The sequence below is a fragment of the Poecile atricapillus genome, chromosome 2 (genome assembly GCF_030490865.1).
Source record: "Poecile atricapillus isolate bPoeAtr1 chromosome 2, bPoeAtr1.hap1, whole genome shotgun sequence".
NCBI lineage: Eukaryota > Metazoa > Chordata > Aves > Passeriformes > Paridae > Poecile > Poecile atricapillus.
Window position 1 is genome coordinate 75,312,404 of NC_081250.1, and position 21,663 is coordinate 75,334,066.

The 21,663-nt window shown below is 34.8% G+C and overlaps 1 protein-coding gene across 2 annotated transcripts in view; it reads left to right on the forward strand.

The window, feature by feature from the left end:
* Nucleotides 1–21,663, forward strand: part of CDH12 (cadherin 12) — a 156,373-nt gene that overhangs the window by 13,841 nt on the left and 120,869 nt on the right. For both annotated transcript variants that reach the window (XM_058831735.1, XM_058831736.1), the window contains exon 2: nucleotides 18,702–18,996. In XM_058831735.1, the coding sequence (XP_058687718.1) occupies nucleotides 18,702–18,996 (295 nt within the window). The remainder of the gene's footprint in view (nucleotides 1–18,701; nucleotides 18,997–21,663) is intronic.

The following is a 21,663-nucleotide window of genomic DNA, read 5'->3' on the forward strand; positions in this document are numbered from 1 at the left end:
GGGGAAGATGGAAGGGGATTAAAGGTCAGTGCTGCCAAGTCCTCACAAGCCTACTGTGTTCATGGATCATCAAAACAGATGACAAAGTTATTAAAATAACTGGAAAAACAGGCAACTGAGAGTCTTATGTTTGTAACAGTCTGTCTGCCTTGTGCTTTATGGGTATTCACTTGTGTTCCTTCTAATAGATTGTTAGCATGTCTCTTTGGGGAGTCCAGCCCCAGAGACCAGTTCTGAAGTAATGGCTTCCTCAGTGTATTAAATAATTCTGACAGGCTGCTGCTTTTCTTTAATTATCTCTATATATTAGTGGTTAACAACTTGCAAAAAGTAATGGTATAAGTAATTAGCCTATTGACATTACTTTTCCTATAAGCTATACAAGATAATAAGAAATATGTCCTGAATCTGATCACATTTTATGCATTGTACAGATAATTTTGTATTATTGGGGAAAATATAAAGCAGTGTTTTTTGGGAGAAAAAAAAGCATATAAAATCCCTCTTCCCAATATCTAGGATGGGAACCAAAGATTCTTTTATCCTGTGTGTTTGTGAGGAGTTTACTGTCATGTTTGTTAGTGATGGATAGTCCATATGTTGTTAAATACGTTAAATAAGTAGGCAGAAATTATTTGGTCCAGTAATTTATCTCCAGTGTTACTTTCTGGTAATGTAACTCAAACTGCAGGAAAAAAAGTAAATTAGAGAGATAAATATGAGTAAATTTATTCAAGGACTTTTCAAAGCCATTGATATTCTTTCATGACAGTGTCTTAAAAACCCCTGAAAGTAATTTATAGTCTTAATGTTCATTAATATTATTCACTAAAGGACAAGATGAGCCTAAAACAATGCTTGTGAAGTAAATAAAGACATTTTTCTAAATGTTGTCAACACATTTTGACAGAATTTATTAAAAAAAAATATTTTCAGAAATTGTTTTTCATATTCACGGATTTTAAAGTTAATTTTCATTTTATCCTGTTAAATTCCAGTTCACTTTACTTTAGGCCACACAATTTTTAAAACCAGTAAATGAGAGTTCTATATTTTTACTTGAAGATACAAAGCAGACAAGTTCACTTCTATTTTGGGCTGTGTCCAAAAAAATAAATTTGACCTTTCTTAAAAATTCTGTTTGATTCTTTTAAAATTAAGAAGTAATATTATACTTCTTAAATTCTGAAGTCATATCCATGTTTCAAAATTGTTACCAGATAGCTGGCAAATCTTCATGAGTGTTTTCATTCTGAACTAAAGGGCAATTTTGAGGCAAATCTCTTGACCATTCAGACTTACTGTAGTTTTGTTCACATCAGGAGAGGTCTTGGAGAGTACAAACTAGATCACTTGTCCATAAAAAAAAGCTGAGAGGATGCACTACATGAATTGGCACTTAGTCCACCGAACCAGATGAGATTTAGTTTGCAGCAGAAAACCCTGAGGTGCGTTTATTGCCTGCATCATTCCTCTCCATCGGCTGCTTCGTCCTACAGAACACTCTCACTGGTTCACATTACCTGCTAACATAGGTACAGCTTGTGTCTAATAAAAAATAGATATAGAGACACTACCCGAGGCTAGGTCAGTCCTGGCATATTTAGTCAGCCATCTTTCCCTAAACTTTGGTTAATTTTTCCAGTATTTTTAAGATTATCTACTGAGCAGAAGAGATTTATACTCTCTATTGTACAAAGGTGGGGAAGAAATGATGCAAAATGGTAGTATAAAGCATGAGTGTATAATCTCATTTGGAGTAACTCTTAGTGATATTTATATTTATGGTACTTACATGCCTGAATATGTAAAAATTTCAAATTTGTAGTGTATATCTTTCATTATATACAATCCTTGAAAAATCTAGGTACTGAAAATAAGTCTTTGCATTGTTTGTGTAAAATGGTACTCATTTAGAAGAAATTAACCTACAAGTCTGGTGCTGCATGTGTGTGTATGTGTATGTGTCTGTGTGTGATTTGGAAGTAAAAGTTACATTTGTCCAAGTCTTCTTTTTATGATTATTTCTTATCTGTGTTAGAATATGTTCACCCATTACTTTTCATGTTGTGAAAAAAAATAAAGAACAATAAAAATTATGAGATAGATCAAATTTATATTGAAGTCACCAAGATATTTCAATTTGAATAAATTTTGACTTGATCTTAAACGATTGTTAAGACCAAGCATGAAGCAGGTAACGCAAAGTTGTAAGAATTATACCAGAGAAATAAAAAATTGCTTATTGTTATTTTTACTTTATAACAGATAGTCTATTTAAATAGTTTTTTCCACTGCAATAATGAAAAATAAAATGAAGGGTAGTTCAATTATTTTTTTATGAAATGGAAAGAGAAGTAGAATAATCCAACTGAAAATGGAATATTTCAAGATGAAATTTTGGTGTAAAAATGATACAAGGTGTTATGAAGAACAGAAGTAATTTTCTGGATACTTGTTTATGTTCTTCTTATTATTTTTATTTCTCTGAAAGCTAGTACTTCCGATTATGTGTTCCTGAAAATATTCATGGTAATGTTTTCTAAACTACAAAAAATTAATATTTTAAAACCTTTTTTTATATATAAAAGATATGAGAAGGATATATACATAATTCACAATCTGTGATAGAGAAATCTTGTATGTAGAACGCAGTCTAAAATGCCATCTGTTTTTCCCTTTAAGGTTCTCATAAAATGTGTATTTTTAAAATACTTGGCTATGTAAAATTCATTTGCCCTTTCTTTTGGAAACATTTGTTAACTGTTTTGCAACATCTATTAGTAATGCATATGATTTACACCTTTGATCACAGTCTCCTTTTTTCTCCTTCTTTTCTCTTTTTTTTTCATTTTTCTCTTCCATGTTAACTAGGAAAAGAGCTACTCTAGAAGAAGCATATGGGCAATCTGTGGGTGTCTGTTTTTGTGTGTAAAGCCTGCACTTGGGGAAACTTCATTTAATTATTTACTTTTGAGGTGGTAAATGATCCAAACCTTCTTGTTGGTCCTCTGATTTTACAGTCTTGACTGTTAGTGGTTTTGACCTTAAACCTTCATCAAACTGACCCAGTTTCACATGGAAGGAGAACAAGTTGCTTTAGTTCATGCTCTTTGTAGAGTTGATGTTTATTCTCTCTCTTGCTCTCTCTCACTAACTCAGCTGGAGTTACTAAGATCAATAATTTCTTAGGTGGTCCTAGCTGAAGTTCTATAAAATTAGACTATTCTTCTTTATTTCTCTGACCTTTGAGGTTCTGTGGCTTGAATGAAAAGCAGACTTTACACTCATCTACAACTATTGTGCTGGAAGGCAGCTGAACGATTGAGTACTGCCATTAAAGTCAGTACACTTTCACTGAATTCTGTTTACAAATTGTACCATTGGGCTTCTTTGTACCATTCTATTTCTTTGTCTGTTTCCCTTCCTCCAAGTAGGGTTGCTAATGCTCTCTGAAAATTGATGGAAAGTTATCATCTGTAGTTCTTACATGAACATGGCTTTGTAGAACCTGAACATCATTACCTTTCCTTTGTCAAAGTCTGTGATACCTCTGGGACTCAGTGTGTCACTACACAAATCCTATATACACCCTGCAGTGCTGATATGTGCTGCTAATTTGCTGTTGCCATGACTAGTTTATTATTTCTCCTGTCCATGGGGAAAAGTGCTTTTCCATTCTTTTCAGAGCTGGCACTACTGCTCAGCTGGGAAATGTGGGAGTTCTTGCAGGCTAAGTAGAGAAAGAGCTGGTATCCACTGCCCTGGCAGGGCATTGGCACACATACCTCTCCTGTGGGACAGAGGTAGGTGTAACAGCAGGATCAGCCTGAAAAATGTAGTCAGTAATGCTGGGAAAACAGTGGTTTACTTGCCCCTTTGGGAAGTCATCTGGAAGCACCTTACAACCTTCCCTTAATGATTATGATGTGTTTGTGCTCCTGTGCTGAGGAAGAGTGTATGTTAGAAAGTTGCACCGCACTCCTGGGGAGAAATAGCCTCCAGCTGAGATCTGTAACGTCTCTTTTATAACCTCTTTATAGACAAGCATGTATCTGTTCTTTGCTGTGCTTTGTACAGCCCAGCCAGACTGAAGCACCTATTTATCTGCCTATCAAAGTCATGACATTCAAAGATCATAGGCAAGTTGGAGAACTACTCTGTATTTTTTTTTTTTTTCTGACTTCCAAAAATATTTCTTCTTGTTCCTTCTTAAAATTGAAAACACTACCCATTGAGGGCAAACTTGCTTAAGTACAGAAGAGTTTTTTCGAGAGTAAGTTAATCGACATCAAATAAATTTTTAATTTATGTACTGAAGAGGCCTGTTCAGATTGTCCCATTCCTTTTTCTTCTAAAATACAGTTTTCATTTCACATTTCATCTCACGCTATGTATATGTTTATCTTACAGCAATAAAGATTTGAGTTCTTACAGGAAAAAAAAAAATTAATTCCAAGGAATCCCATATGCCACAGTCAGTCATATGGTGCTGAAAACAAAGGAGTCATAAAAGCCCTAAAATTGTTTCTAGGGGCCCACAGTACTAACCCAGTTCACAAAAAAATGCTTCAGGAAGTCGGAAATGCTACACTGCTACTAGTGGTATTGTACAGCTGGTATATCAAAATATGAAGAAAGTATATAACTATTTCTCCAGGTACCAGCTGTTCCATCAATGGAAACACAACTACTTACTAGTATTATGTAAATCAAACTAATTCTAAGATTATTTTCATTTTATGTGAGACTGGTATTATAATGGCTTGTTAATCAAGCTAAGCCCAGTCTAACTAGGCTATTAAGTTAATGAACAAATTAGCAAAGAAATCTTGATGTATTTATGAATTTCAAAATATTTTTTGGTGTTTCTTGCTAAGTTTATGAATTTTAAAAGAACATTTATGGAAAAATTGGTATTCAGTTGAATCCTTACAGAAGAACATTATCCTGATATGGCTGTAAGTGTGCTGGGACATAGTTTATTCATGATTTTATAGCATGAAATTTCTTTGTGACAGGTGTTTGGCATCCCACAACACCAATTCATGTTTCCAGTAACTGTATCATTACAATGAAAAATATGTACATTTAAGGCATACATACAGTAAATCAAAAGCTTGGTCTTGCTTAATTTTTTTTTCTGTCTGTGCTATATGATTTTTTCAATGAAAATTTTGCTGCACTCAAAACAAGGCCAGCTGGATGCCAACGAGAGATGAATCTATTCCGAAAGCTTAAAAAGGCTCACTACAAGTGAATGCCGTATTCTTCTCATTCTGCTAAGCTATCCCCTCAAAAAACTTACTTTTAGAGTAAAGGATGTGGCTCTAAATTGGATCTCATAGCAGCTCAAGAATTCCCCTGTGCAGGTGTGGAAGGTCAGGGTAGGAAGGTGGGAAGCTCTGTGCATAAAGCCTTTTTCTCTTCTTATTGAGTCAAATAAGACTCAATTACTTAAAGACGTTATTCCTTTAATAGAATTGTCTCTTTAGGGCACGTGGCTGTTATAAATAGACCTGTTCCCTGCTGTGGATATGGGCTGCGGCCATTACATGTTATTCCCACTAGATAAATAAAGTGCAGTCCTACAGAGTGAATCCCTTCATGGCTTTCCACGGATGGCTTGCAGACTCTTTTTTTAGAGGCTGCACCTGCCATGTTCCTATAGTCAGTCACACACTGTGATCATAGTTTGGTAGTTAGAGCTTGCCTCCTGAATGAGATAGGGAAATACAACTTGCCTTAATACTAGAGTGCATTACTCTTCAATTAATGTAAGCACTACTTACAAGAGAGTACTCTCATAAGGCAGTTTTCACATTGAATCTATTCTAACTCATTAAATCAATACTTCAGAAGGCCAATCATCATCAGATATCCTTGAAAGAAATGGGATTTTCTGACAAACCACTTCACACAGAAAATAAATATTTTAATATTCAATTTGTTAATAGCATTAAAAATACTAGCTTTCAACAGATTTGGTAATTTTTATATCTAGAGTATTTTCCCCTAAAAAAGTGGGAGCAACAGAAATAACTACTGTTTTCTGGTTTACTCATTCTTGAAAAATTCCATAGTAAATAACTGCAATTACCTATTCATTCTTTGATTTGGATTAAGAAAATGCTCTCTATTTTTTACCTCTCTGGATTAATTGGATGCAGTAATGGATTTATCTTCCTATGTAAATTAGACTGCCTTCTCCCTTATTGTTAAATTTAGTTCAATTTATGGTGCAAATATGGCTAGAGTGAAAGCTTTGTTATAAACAAATGCCATTTCATTAGATCTGATCAAATTCTAAATAGGTGCCATTGTTCTCTGTTTCCATTAACAAATGTGAAGTTTCTATATGTATCTCTTTCAGGCATAACCAAAATTAACATCACTAGGTTTTGTATTTTCTTAAAGTGCCTTATTCTCTATGGAGATTTTCTATTATTCAGTGAGTAAAATATTTACACAGTCATTTTGAAGAGGCAAAAACACTTTCCACAGGCCTCATTTCTACATTTGGGACTGTCACAAGATGATGAAATCTGTAAAAACTTAAAGGCAGGCGGCAAAGGAAAGATGATGTTTGATGCTCAGAAGGTCTACAGACAGTGAATATATTATTATTTAATAGATAAGTCTGTTCTTATGTTCAAAAAGGGTGTGTGTCATTTATCACACCAAAGGAATATTTTTAGGAAAATTGCTAAAATGGGTTCCCTTTGTGAATCTCACTTCCTTGATCATAATTAACCGCTGCTGCAAATGGAGGTGAATTTAGCTACCAATAGCTGCAACATTTGTCAGTGAAAGAAGCCTGACTTCTACAGTCATTTATGAATGGATAAAATACCTGCCACATCACAACTAACGCCTGCACCACTGAAAGGATTTCATGGTAATTTCTGTCTAACAAAGGTTAGTGTTAAATTGCAAAAGCATTTTTTTTATAAAGTTTATCCTACCCCTGATTCTTGATACAATCAAATATTATTATTTGAGGTATTTGAGGCTCTGGAAAATGAAAAAGGAAGGAGTGGGAGGAATTGAGGGGAGAGGTGATGAATGGTTTCTGCACAAGCCTTCTTTTTTTTCCATTTTGAGATCTTTAGTATGGTAAAACTTAAAGGTGAAAAGAAAATTTCCCTAAGTGCGTGAACTTAAACAAAAGAAAATGTTTACTCTCAGTCTGCAGGAGAGAACCCTGCCAATATTCTTCAAGAGAGTATCCTGCTAGTGCTTACAAGGCCTTAATTATTACTGAATAAAATTGGAGACAACGGGAGTTTTGCCATTGACTTTCTCAAATCAAAGGTTTAGGCTTTATAGACACAGTTACACTTCCCTGGACCCTGGAGAGATTTTGTCCTTGTAAACTGATTTCCCAAGGACTTCCAGAAGAATCATATGCAAGATAGGAACGAATTAACATCTCTGTTGTTTTCAATGAGCAGTTCTGTCAGAAGAATGGAATATAAACTCATCCAGACAGGTTTTCTACCTCACTCTTTGCTTTTTCCAAGTTCTCTCTCCACATTCTTGTCCCTGAAGTAAAATGACTATGCTCTCCTCTTCCTTCTCCACTTCCAATAGCAGCAGCAGAGATGGTTGTTCTTCCATTTCATCAGTATAAAACAGAATTACAGCCACAGATATAGAAAACAGAGATCTTACAGCAGCCATGCAATAATTTCTGTTCCAAATTATAACGCTTTCTACATTTTTTTATCTATTGTATTGTACTCTCCACTGATTCTTAGGAACATTTGTCTTTATACTTTAAAAACATGAGTAAATCTTGAAAGTGAATGCTATGGCTAGCATATAACTGCATGTAAACTCAACATGTTCTTCCTTAAAACTGAATTGGGAAAATCCAGGAGAGACAGTCACATTCAGATTTACGATTAAACTGCTCAGTTTGAGCAGAAATTATGTAACCTTGAGCTGTGGAAGATTTTTTTTTACTTGTTTGTACATAGGTGTGACATTTTTATTAAAAAGAAGGCATACCAATTAGGTAATTTGAAGGCATATTCTTACATATATTCTTAAGTGTAGCTTAATAATATATGAAATATTAATGTATCCATAATTTAGAATATATACAGGATTTTGCGGATTTCATTCAGTTCTGTATAGTGCCATATAAATGCTGCTAGTAATCCAAGCCAGAAGAACAAACTCTCTCTGATGTTTTACCTGTGTCTTAAGAACCTACTTTTTCCCATGCAAGTGTTGATCAGTTAAAAGACCCCACTGAAATAGAATGTTTACCAATTCTTGCAAAACCTCAAACTTCAAAAAACTCCTAAAATCTCTGGGTCATAAGATAGTAAAAAAATGCAAACGATGCACCATGTGTCATATCTGAACTGCTTCACCAAAATGAAAGAAATACATACAACATAACCCTTGCCTATGCTGCTTCTGGAACATGAGGAAAATCAACACTGCTAGGTGATAATACAGCCTTTAAAAACATTGTTCTGAGGAAATCTTACAGCCAGAACATTATTCATGGGGTTGTGCTTTCTTGAAATTCATGCACAGGGCACAGAAATGGTCTTTCAGTTTCTTTGCTGTACCTTCTATTCCTTGCATGTTGCTGCTTGGATTTGTCCATGCTTGGTGGATTATTTTGCAATTTGGATTTTTTGTGTCTTGTTGTGTGAATGTTGGTCTGATTTTTTTGGGGCTTACTTAAGACAAAGAGATTAAAAATTCAGGTGATATTATATTTCACTCATAAAATTCTGTGCCTATAAACGCCTTAAAATTATCCCTCTAATATATGTGTTAAAATTTGTATTTTTCAACTCTGTGACAGAACTAAGATTTTTTTTTTCCTGTTTAGATAAGAGAACTGGTCAAACAGTTTATGATAGTATGACTTGTCACAATGATAGACAGGCTGAGGTACAATCTTTCTACTCTGTCATTCCCTACCTGTTCTAGCATATCATTATCAAACAAAAAGAGACACCTTAATTGACAGAGCTTTAGAGCAAGTGTATGGAATAAGTTTTTTATTTAACTTAACATTAAACTTAAATACATGAGGGAGTTTTTAACATTCATTTACTAGGCAGTCAATAAAGAAAAATACTTGAAAAAAAAAAACCCAAAGAAAAATTAATTAAGGGAAGGATAAAAATGAAGAAAGCTTCATCAGCACCAGCAGAATTTAGTAAGGCCTTTACTCTAAACCCTTCCAAGTTCAAGCTGGAATTGAAGAGCGCACTGATATAAATCAGAAAATAGCAGAAGATGTATTTGCTAAATAAAGTTCCAATCAGTATAAAATTAAGCATAAGCTTTTATAATCAGTTTATAGTCTTTTAGCTTTCCAAATGCAATGGATTTAAACTGATATTCATTCAGTACACATTCCTAGGGATGTGTTTGCTAAAGTTCTAGTCTTTCTTTTTCCATTCTAACTACAAGAACCAGTCACTTTTTGCTTATGACTGAGTGCCTATTTGAAGTACTTAAAGGTGTATTTATCAGTATAGTTGATATTATTATTTCTGTTATTATCTTTGACAGAAAAATTTCAGCTTATTTAGACTAGTGGGTAAGGCAATGGGATTCTATGTAATAATGTGTCCTTTCACACCTCTGTGTGTCATGAAGTTGTGACTTCCTAAAGCAGAGTAAACCTAGTTTAGGGAACCTAGTTAGGGTACTCTTCTAGGAAGGATACTGAGCCCTTGGCTTTACAGAGAAGCTGTCTCTGGATATTTTGCACAGCTGATTCAGCTGTTCAAAATACTTTGCACCATTTATGTGAATGTGGAGGTCAGCTAACCCCTAACTAGGGTTTTCTGCGTCAGGGACTGATGAACAGTAGGATATTACTTTGTGACTACTGTGCCTTTAGACATTTATGATTGCATAACTCTCCATCTACTTATTCTTCTCCTAGTTGCAGCTGTGGTGTGGAAATGTATGCTGCCTCACAGCTACTGTCCCTCATACATACAGGTTGTTCCCTCTTCAGAAGAGCAACTCTAGCAGGAAATGTGAGTTTTCCATAATTAATTTGAAAAGAGCCTGGCTTACTAAAAGCCAGCTATTCAATTCCTCTAGCTAGATGGGACAGCCTGAGATAAAGAATTTCAGGAGAATTCAATTAGCTCCAGATGTTTAGGGTGGAGAAGTGAATACCACCAAGAAAAGGAGTGGGAAGCTGCTCAGAGTCAAGATCTCTTTCAGCAGTGTGGCAGTTGTCAACAGGCATCTGTCTTTTAGTCTGTCATTTCAGAAACTTAATGGCACAGCCCACACTTTCTTTCCTCTCACAAAGTAGGTATTCCTACTAGCATTGGTAGGGGAACTCTTGTGAGAGAAAAAAAGGCATGCAACTGACTGGCTGTAGCTATAGCTTCCATGATAAATTCTATCTCAAACAAAAGACAAGTCCATAATGTCACAATTATTAGGTGGGATGAGGATTGCATGTGTCCTCTGATGAGATGAGGATTGCATGTGTCGTGCAATCATTATCATCATTATCTGATGATAATGGTATTTTCTTGTAGAAAAGTCCAAGTAACTAAAAAGGATTTTCTACCTGGTAGCTTAAGAGATCTATAGACTATAATTCTACAGAAAATGGATCACATTCATGCACCCTAGAAGGAAAACAGATTTTGCCATTTCACAAGCATAAACACCTCATTCTAGACTAAAAATTTCTAACCTTGCCAACAGATTCATTTCAGTGACACTTTGCAGTATAAAGCTCCTGCTTGTTCTCAGCTTTCTGAACAGTGGTTATCAGGTGATCTTCAGAGACTATCTTCATAAATATAAATAGATATTCATTAGAAATTGTAAACTCTCCTTTAACCTTAGAAATGTTGGTTTAGATGTAAAAAAAAAAAATCACATAAAGACTTCCTAAGTTTCTAGTGTCTATTTTTATTATATTTATTCATACAGCATAATTTATATTTTCATGCACTGATACTTTATATATGTTGTAGAAAAGATACAGCAGGGAACACAATGCAAAATAATGTATTACTGTCAGTATGTATTATCTAGAGAGATGCAGCTTTGTTTGATATTCTTATAGTGATTCCTCATTCAAAAAGGAAATACTGCAATCACATACTCTACCTCAAAAGATCATACTTACAGTTTTAATTGATTACAGCAATGTCATTGAATGTTTTGCTGATCTTGCACAATTAAATAGCAAGAGTTAGAATTTGACTGTAATGCTGTCTTTTCTTCATTTAGTTTTCGGAATCAGTGAATAAGTATTGTCTTGAAGAGGAATAAAAATATCTCCTGCTTAAAGCTGGGATGATTTTTATTTTTTTCCCCCAGAGACCTGTTTGTGGCAAATTCTCTTCCATTATTTCTGAGTTTTGGACATCAACATCATCCTCTGACTTAACCACAGGGAATACAGCCAAGCACAGGTAGAGAGGGAGTATCGGTGCTTTCACAGGTGTAGATCCAACCAGGGCTCCTTGTGCCAGCTCAAATGCTTTCATTAGAAACAAATGATGTCTTCCACAGGCTCCCTCAACCCAGAGGATTATTTACCACAGATTTTGGGTGCACAGTGGAGAAAAGACCACATCTATGTATGAGGACACATGGCACAACTTCACTTTTCCCATCTGTTGCATTAAGGGTTTTGGATTGTGGGGGTTTCACATTCAATGGTTCCCGTTAAATACTTTGAAAAATTCTAAAATTATAAAAATTTAATAGTATGGTAGAATCCTTTTCCACTGAGCTGTCATCAGCAGCTGCACACTTCATTTTAGCTCATAATCCTTTGGAAGAATATATAAAATTGCACTGGATAAAGAAGAAATTTGATGTTGATAAATTTACTCAAATTTTCACTCCTGTTGCTGTCTAATGGCCAATAATGGAATTTGTTATTGGAAACCGTGATTATATTGTTATTTCACAATGGTTATACCCAGACACCTGAACAGATTGAAGTTCTCATCAGCTGTCATCATTCTGCAGAACATTTCTCTCAAATGCCATTCAACATAACTGTGAACTGAAACCTATCAACATATGTGCACAGAGCACATTATAACATGGAGTTATATGACATAAATTAGAATAATTTAATTTTAAAAATTATTTTAATGTTGATTCTTGCATTCAAGTTGAAGAGGGTAGACCAGAACACTGTGTTTCTATATGCATCAGCTCCAGCTGAATTGGTGATACAGAAATAATCATCAGAAATCTATGCAACTTGTAAAATATAAATAATTACTTGTATAATTAAATGATATTAAGACATTATTGTGAATTTTTTATTCTTTCAATGCTCTACTAGTGCACAACATTTTTCATTGGCCAATATTTTTTTTACTTATATGGCACTCCATAAAAGGAATGTTGGGAGTTTTTCACTGTGATTTTATAAGTGTTGCTATTGAACTCCACATAATGCAACAAAAATATTCAGAAGAGAAGAATTAGAAAAAGAGCAATCCCTAACCCCTCAACTGCATGATGTTGGTAGAGATGAAGATTCATCGGAACTGAACAGTCAGTCAGGTACTGTTTTTATATCTTTCTAGTGACTCATTTGACATCATCTTAATACCTGGCAACCAAACTCATTATTGGATAAGTCTGTTCTGACTTAGTGTGCTTAAACTAAATCCCCATGACAGAAGGAGATAATGTTTTATTTAATTTGATAATAAGTGTATTAATTTAAATAAAGCTCAGCTTTATTTGTGAAAAAAGAATCACTAAAGAAAGAGTATAAATTCTTTTTGACTTAGTTACTTTTAAATAAGATTGTATTCCAGTTGTCTATTTTTACAAAATCTAGTCAGAAGACTGTCAGTTTTTGGAAGCAGATATTTTACTAAACATAAAAAGAGAAGACATAGAACTACATCACAAAGAAAATGAATTATGATGATAAGATACATACAGCTTACTAATTCAAATAATATTTTTAACATTTTTGTATATATATATATATACACACACAAATACAAATTCTTTAATTGACATTTTTAATTATTGTTTCAAATTCTCATAGTACTAAGAAAACCTCCTCACAGATGGGAGCGTCTTATAAAAGCCCTGTACAAAGCTAGTAAAAATACACCTCTTCCTATTAGAAATAATTTTCAGCTTTTAAATTCTTCTTTTCCAGTTGACCTTTAAAAAAAAATCATTATTTTCTCCCTTTGTTCACCTGTCTTTTACCTCATGATTTTGCAGTTAGACTCGTCTGTCTTAAAGGTCTTTTATAACCTAAAGGATTCTCTGATTCTGTGATTTTAGTTGCTCCTAGTTTCCATATACTTACTGTCACTCATCTGACCCATTTGTGGTAGTGTCTTAACTCCTCTCAACACAAGCTTTAAGCTCCACTCTTGCATCTTGACTAATGCATGTTAACTTATTTTTTAGAAGATGCCCTAGGTAATCCAAACTTTTAGGATCAGGAAACATTTGCACTGTCTGTGTTGTGAGCAGATTTTACCTCATCCCTAAATGTCCTCCACAGTGGTGTTTTGTGTGGCAGAGAAGGAAAGAAATAAAAACTATTTTATTTGATTTGATTAGCAACAATTACACTGGTTGGTTTTTTTTAATTTCTTCATGTCTTGAATTAAAGTCTCTGGCACCCCTACACCCCCTTGAATTTTAGGAAAATTTTCAAGGTTTATGTATTTTTAGAGGGAAGAAATAAATGCATTTGTGTGAAAGCAGTACATTAGATTCTAATTATCAGTTTTTAAAAGAAACTATGCAATCTGTGTCGACCATAGAGTGCTTGCCAAGAGAAAATATGTGTAGAATAATTATATTTTAAAAGGGCAGCCTTCCAAGTAGAAAGTCTCCAGGCTCATTTACACCCTCTTTTCTCATAGTAGGTATCCTTGTACCAAGACACTTTTGCAGTAGAGATCTGCCAAAATGGGTCTGCTTGAGTGTAAGCTAACTGTACAAAAATGGCCTTCTTTTCAGTTCAGGGCATCATTCTGTATTTTCAGTTGTAGGTAATATTGGAGTTGAATGGATGTTCTGGTTTCTCAAATAGTTTTCACTGCACATCTTACCCAAGAAAGTACAGGGGCTGGTGGCTACAGAAAGAATGGTGATACCTGGCAGTAGATGAAAGAAGAGAAAATAATGGAGCAAAGTCCTAAAATATATTGCATAAAGAAAAATGACATAAAGATACAGATGTGAGATGTGTACCTAACACTGTTGTGATAGCAAGGAATGGTTGAATAGCCTGAAACATTTACCATTTTGTTCAGTCCAGGTATGCACTGCAATAAATCTGCAACTGCAAGTTGATTTACTAGTAACAAGTAAATTGAACAGTGATTTTATTATTTTTTTATTATGATTTCTTTTTTTTTTTTCAGCCTGTGAAATTGGCAGTGGAATAAGACCTAGAATCTCAGAGTGTATCATGGGGTAAATATATCAATTTAGGGATTTAAAGCATTCCTTGATACTTAAACCTTTTTTACTCATTCTCTACCTTTTTTTTTTAATTTTATGAGCATGGGAAATGTGGAAAGGGAAGTTGTCAACTCGAACAACAACTTTTCTGTGTCTGTATTGCTGTGAAATTAAGATCACAGCAATCCTGGCAGATGTCATAGACCTTGTTCTTTCATGATTTGTGGGGGTATAGAGGTTGCTTCATTTAAAAGTAGACTATCTTGCAATTTTTAAGCTTCTTTTCCTTCCAATTCCTTTGCCTATGTATGTGAATTCACATATTTGACTTTTAAAATGATTGTATTAATAGAAGTCATTGAAGTATTTAGGGAAAGAGAAGGTGAACAGTTGAGGATCAGATGAGTAAGGTACTGAAGAGAAAACCAGCACCATAGGCTACAGAGGAACAAATACATCTGGTCCATGCTCCTGCAATGCTCAATTTACCTAGGAGTATAGAACCATTCTTGAAGCACATTACCTAATGCAATTCCTTGTCTTTCATGTAGTTTGAAATTATTTGCGCAGGTGTATGAATGCTTGAAAGTGACACAGAGCTGATAACACTGAGTTACTGAAGCAGTAAGATCTTAATTTATTGCTAAAGTACAAACAATCTTACATCGTGTTAGAAACTGTCAGAAGAACTGAATAAATAATTTCTCCCAGATGTGCTAGTAGTGAGTTGTTATCAACTTTTCATCCTCTCTGAAGCAAACTAGCATTCAGCTTGTTATAGGCTGAAGCAGATTGCTAGATCACATGGACTTGTAGACTGACTCAGTCTGGCATCTGGTACTGGATATGATTCACAAACACTGCCACAATTTCTGCATAGATTTATGCAATGTATCTTACAATAGTCTCTGTATTATTATTCATACTTTGTTTTTTTTAATCAGTCATTTCCTTTGCCATATGTGTTATTGTTTCTACACATTAGCAAGAATTATGGAATAGGTTGTTTTCTGCCATCACAGAAAAATATTCATGATTTTCTGCACTAACAGAGCTTTGCTGCAAGAAATTATTAGTTTACACTTGGGGAAGATTTGCCCAGAAATCTGACACTAAACTGTATTATTTACACAGGAGAATAAAAGTGCAGATTTCAGCAAAGGTAGAAATGAACCCCTCACATTTCCAAGCCTAGCTGCATTTTTAATACTCAGGATTTATAGGGAAAACATAAAATTAAGACAACCTGTGTGAATACAATCATTTATACAACCTTGTTGCAGTTAATTCAGGTGATTCTGGAATATAATTACATTGTGGGGAGGGAAGTAGGTAATATCTGGGCACTTTTTCTCTTGCCCTTTAATTTTGCTGAAATAGTGGAAGACCAAGAATTAGAAAATAAGTGCGAGCAAGAAGGAGAAATGGGATACAGACCCAAAGTTGCGGTGGATACAGTGTCAGAAAAACTAGCCTCTCACAAATATGTATGGTTTTCAGCACAAAAAAAATAAACGTCCTTTCTTCCAGTGCAAAACAGCTTGTAGCACACAAATCAAGACACAGTAGCAAGCACTTATTCTTTAGCATAAACTGCTTTCTGGAAAATTTCAGGCATTGAAAATCAGGATTATTTCCTAGTGTTGTGTAAGTACCGCTAATGCTAGCTTCTTGCTCTTCATCCTTGCATCTGAATCTAAATTTTGCATTCCTTTATTGTTGGAGAATTTAGTTAATTTTAAATTAATCAATCAGCTGTTCCCCTGCAGTAATTTGACACTGTGTAATGTTGAATTGCCCCACAAATTACATAGCTCAGTGTGGGTTACTAATAAGCGTGCATTTGCATGTTGTCCAGCAGTGTCATCTGGGAAGCTTATGTCAAAATCAGCAGATTTGGTGAATAAATACAATGTGACACATTCCAGCTAATTCAGAGGATTGCAGCTCTGCTTAAATAGGTGAAATGTTTGCTGAGTTGTCCTAGCTGAGTGATACTTGTGAAGCCCAGTGAATATATCTGTAACTGTAGAATTGCTAATCCTGCCAGTTGTAAAGCTTTATTTCTCCAACAGATTTGGGAAAAAAACCTATGTTTAGTCTAGTCTTTGTATTTCAGTTTTCCTTTGTCTTGGGAGCCCTGGCTTTTCCTGCTTTTTCTACACCTAGGAAAAGCAACCATAATTGATTCTCTCTTGTATAATCCAAGGGCTCAGATAAGACATACAATGCAGCCTGATTTGTTACTAGTTGAACTTAAAACCTACAGCTGGCAATCAGAAACACACTCAACCATCTCAGCTTTAGTGCCAAATCCAATGACAGCAGATGGGAGCAATCTTGTCAGGCTTCTCTGTTTACAAATTCCTGCTTCATAATTTTTCTCTGTGATATTCTTACTTCCAGTAGTATGCATGAAGGTTGTTTTTGCAGTGAAGCCCAAATAAATTTTATTTAATGTAGGGACACTACCAAAACAATTATCTAGTTCCCTCTAAAAAGTACTAACATTTTTTCTGTCAAGCGTTCTCATCGTAATTTTGATTCTTTTTTTCTCTTGATGTGTGTCTGTAAGCCTTTAAATGATAATGGAAGGGAAATACCAAGATTTTACTGAGCAGAGTATAATGAAACAGCAGGAAGTTTTGAGCCTCTTAAATTAAAATGATGAGGAAGAAATAGACATTAATTATCTCAGACTGCATTATCTTTTCATTTTGCAAGCAAGGAAATATTTAACACCTTAAAAGCAAAATGCTTTAATTTGGACCAGAGAGATAATTTAAAATCTCATGTGGGTGGCAGCTAGATGAAAGATCAGAATTTAGTATATTCACTGAGGAAGAATGAGATGAAAAAGTAGACAAAGAAGTGACTATGTTCATGTTCACTCTGTGCCACAAACCGTGACCTCTTCCACAGTCACAAGGACCTATTTTCAATTTCAAGTCAATAGCTATAAATGTTAGTAATTGTCATTTACTCCTTTTCCATAGCTTAGCTTCTTGCCCCATTACCAAAACCATTTAGTTTCCCAGTAATTCATTTTCTACATAATCTCCTTTCATGTCCCATGTTTCCTCTATTGTGTTTCACCTTGGGAAGTACATCATGTAAATAAAGTCTATATCCATAATCACTTTTTAGTTCAGCTTAAGGGAATTCAGTCTTGAAAACTCCATTCTGACTGGTGTCCATAATGGAAGATCATTTTAGTCCTCATTAGATGGGAAAAGTGGATTTAAAAATATTTTAAAAACTATTTCAGAATCAGTTATGTAACAGTGTGTATCTTTTCAAAGCTTCTAGATGTATTTAAAGGATGAGTATGGAGCAGGTAAAGGCATCTGCAAAAGAAGTTCATCATATAGTATTGGGATTTTAAAAAATCCTGCATTTAAAATAATGTTTAAGGCAAATTTATTGTAGGATAGACATTGATTAAAGGAACAAAAACATCCAAAAAGTTGAATTCAAGTTTTTTTTATTTTTAAATTTTAACACAAAATTCATCAGAGTAATAGCCTGAAAAATGTGTATATGGTATTTAAGGCAGAAAATACTGAGTTCTGTGCTCTTTCAAAATGAGCAAGAAACTCCTAGATTCACAGTGTAATTATCTCAGGAAACCTAAAAGCAAGTGATCAAATATTTGTGTAAAAGGCAGTATTTTTAGTTCTGTTTAGCATTTACAGTAATCATTAGGAGTATATTTTCATTTTTGTAAAACCAGGTTTGACTTTGAGTTTTAGATGCCATAAAGCTCTTGGTCTTGAAATAATTAGATATTTCCCTTTTTCTTCTCTGAAAGCCAAATGCCTGTGAAAGCTGTTGACACTCTCTCATGTCATCTCACATTTGTTTGATGTGGCTGTGGGTGATTTTACATCCTTGGTTTTAAATTTCAGTTTATAACAAATGTGAAGCCTTGTTTCACTGCAGTTTTAGTCACTCAACTACAGCAAGTCTGTACTGTACTAAATAAGGGTAAAAGTCTAACAAAACGTACTACCCACAATTTTTCCATGCACTTACAGGCAGCTAAGGACTTAAGAAATTGGTTCCTCCAAAGTCTTTTATTACATTATAAGAAAAAAAAAACCAACAACAAAAAAACCCACCACCACCACCACCACCAAAAAACAAAAAACAAAAAAAACCCACCCCAAAATAACCCCAAAAAATAACCCAAAAAAGTTATTTTCTAGCATAGGAAAAGCCATTAATGTTTTTATCCTCCCTTTTGTGGTTTTTTTTTTCTTCTCAAGCTTCATTCTGACTTGGACAAGGGAGTCGGCTCTGTTAAATATACCCTTTCAGGAGATGGTGCTGGCACGGTTTTTACCATTGATGAGACCACGGGAGACATTCATGCCATAAGGAGCCTAGATCGAGAAGAAAAACCTTTCTACACACTCCGAGCTCAGGCTGTGGATGTTGACACCAAGAAACCACTAGAGCCTGAATCAGAGTTCATCATCAAAGTGCAGGACATTAATGATAATGAGCCAAAGTTTCTGGATGGGCCTTATGTTGCCAGTGTCCCAGAAATGTCTCCAGTAGGTGAGTAAGAAGCTGTAAATGCTTGATAACGAATTGCTTATTACTTCATTATCTCAATGTATTTTTCTTGCTGAGGAAAGAAAGAGAAGGATGAAATTATAAAAACAACTTCTAAAACTTACTATTAGAAATGTTTCTAGTATTCTGTGACTAGATATACACAGATTACAGTTTTGTTTTAGTTTTGCTTGCTTATTTAGAAACTTTTTCTCCTCCAATATGCCTGTGCCTGTGATATTAAGTTCCTGAGGGCAGAATGACTTAAAAATAAAGATATTCAAGGAAGGTATAAGGTCCAGGGGGTTCTCTGCAACCTGAAACCTATTTTGTCACATGATGCATTCCCCTCTCTTCCTTTGCTTACATTTGCTGTTTGCTGTACACAATTGGATTACCTGTTTATTGCAAAGCATCTTGCCATTTACCTGGTTTTTGTCTTTGTGGCTCTTAAGCTCCTACACTTGCATAATCTCCTAATTATACATTAGGGGGCAATTCTCTATTCAAGTCCTGTCATACTGTGCATGCTCTAACTGTTGCCCTTGCCTTGGTAACAATGCAAGAATGAGAGTCTGCAAGAGTGGCTCAAGTTGTCCAAAACCTAATGTCTAGGAAAATCTTTAGTACATCAGGCCCTTAAGTTAAAAGAAAAAAAAAATAAAAAGAAGAAGATTGCCTGGGAACATGGTAAGTTTTCAAAAACCTAGTGTACAGAGGACAGAGTCATTTTCTCTTCAGAGAAAGGTGGACTGCAGTAATGATTCTGAAGTACTAGAATAGGTTTTTGCTTGAAGAATTTTCACAAAACGATAGATATTTGCCAGAAATGACATAAAGAGCATCGATCCTGCTTTGGAGCAGGAGAATAGGTTAAATGGGGCCTTTTGGTCTCTTCCTGATGGCTGATTCTGCAGTGGTCCTGAGCAGTGTGTTGGCAACATAAGCACAGTGCTTGTGTCCTGCTGCCAGATGGCATTTTGGGTTTCCCTGCAGGCACCAGAAATTAATTTGTTCTGGGCTGGGAGTCCTTTAACTTCCCAGTGCTAGTTCCAGCTTATTGCCCTTCTCTCTCCTAAACTGTCTTTTCCCAGTACTTGACAAGCCAGTATGAGCCATTTAATACTCCTGGCAGTAGTTAACAGTTTTGGAAATTTTCTGAGTTGGAAGTGGCAGAGGCATACTGTTCCCCCTCAGCTACGGACCTTAGATGTTGATATTTTTGGAGTCAATCAGGGAGTAGCTATCTACAGAAGCTGCTACATAGAATTAAGGAGGTATTTTTTTCAATTTTGTGATAAGGGGTAGTAGAATGTGATAGAATATGATAGAATGTGATGTGAGTAGACATGTAAACATGATCATGTTAACCTTATAGAAGTGTAGAGAGGCATTCGCTATAGTCACTCACAGGGGTTTGTCTGTAGATTCACAATATAGGTGCACTCTTATTTCCCCTAATGAGATGCATAATAATATTAATTATGGTTTTATGATGGACAGATGAAAGACATTCCTTACATTTTTCACACCTGTGTCTGCAGCAAATTCAGGATAACATTTCTCAGCAGTGAACGTATGGATGGTTGTGAAATTGTTTGTAAAACCTGATAGGGAAAAAAAAAAAAATCAAATCAGTGATGGTGTTTGTACAGCAGAAAATAGTGCCTGCATTCATTCCCTTACTCTGTTGTTCTCCTCTATCTTTCTTTGTTATTTTCTTAAATAGCGTGCAGCAGAAGATTAAATGCTAACAGACCTTTTACTTCATATGAAATACACTTCAAGGTGTGCCATACATTGTGGCTTTTACATGGATGAGGAGTTTCATGACTAAATGAGATACAGCTCAGCATGATGTGTCATGCATACAGCATTTTAAAAGAAATGCTTTTCAATTTATTCTCCTTTAGAACAACAGAAGTAGATGTCATGCATACTTCAGGCAAAAATGGATCTTCTTGGTCTTCTCTTTATTGGGTCATATTCACTATATCTAGAAGATTTAGTCAATTTTTTTTTTTTGGTTTTTGTTTCTCTATTAAAAAAAAAAAAAAAAAAAAGGATCAAAATTGATCAAAAAAGCCAAGGCAGAAAAAATGGAAGCCTAAACTTCAATTAGTGGCTACTAAAGCAGGTAAGAACTTTTATGTTAGGTTGTCTTGCAGCAAAAATATCCACAAATTCCTTGTCCTCTGTAGTGTGCCAGGAGATTTCTCTGGCAGGTCTTGCTATTCTCTTGTTCTCTCTTATCTGTTTTTCCATCCTTACGCAAGCACAGATTTCTCAGAGGATCTAAAACTACTCCTTTCTATCATCAGTACCATTTAGTTGCACCTATAGAGATGCTTAGACCTACCAGTGCCTCAGGCTGACATTGAAAATCACTTTGACTTTTCAGCTGGTGCAACATATGGTTGTCTTGGCTTAGGAAAAAACCCAGATAAACTCTTCCTCTCTGTCTCTTTTTTTTTTTTTTTTTTTTTTTTTTAACATTTTCATTTTCTAGTTGCCACTTTTTAATTACCAAATGTTCCAAATTTCACTTACTATAGTTTTACAACAGTATTGATTATAAACTGCACTCATGTACATATTTATTGGGAAATTGTAGGAAATTCACTGAAATACTACTTTTTTCACCCTTACTAGTCTCTTTTGTGAGCCTGA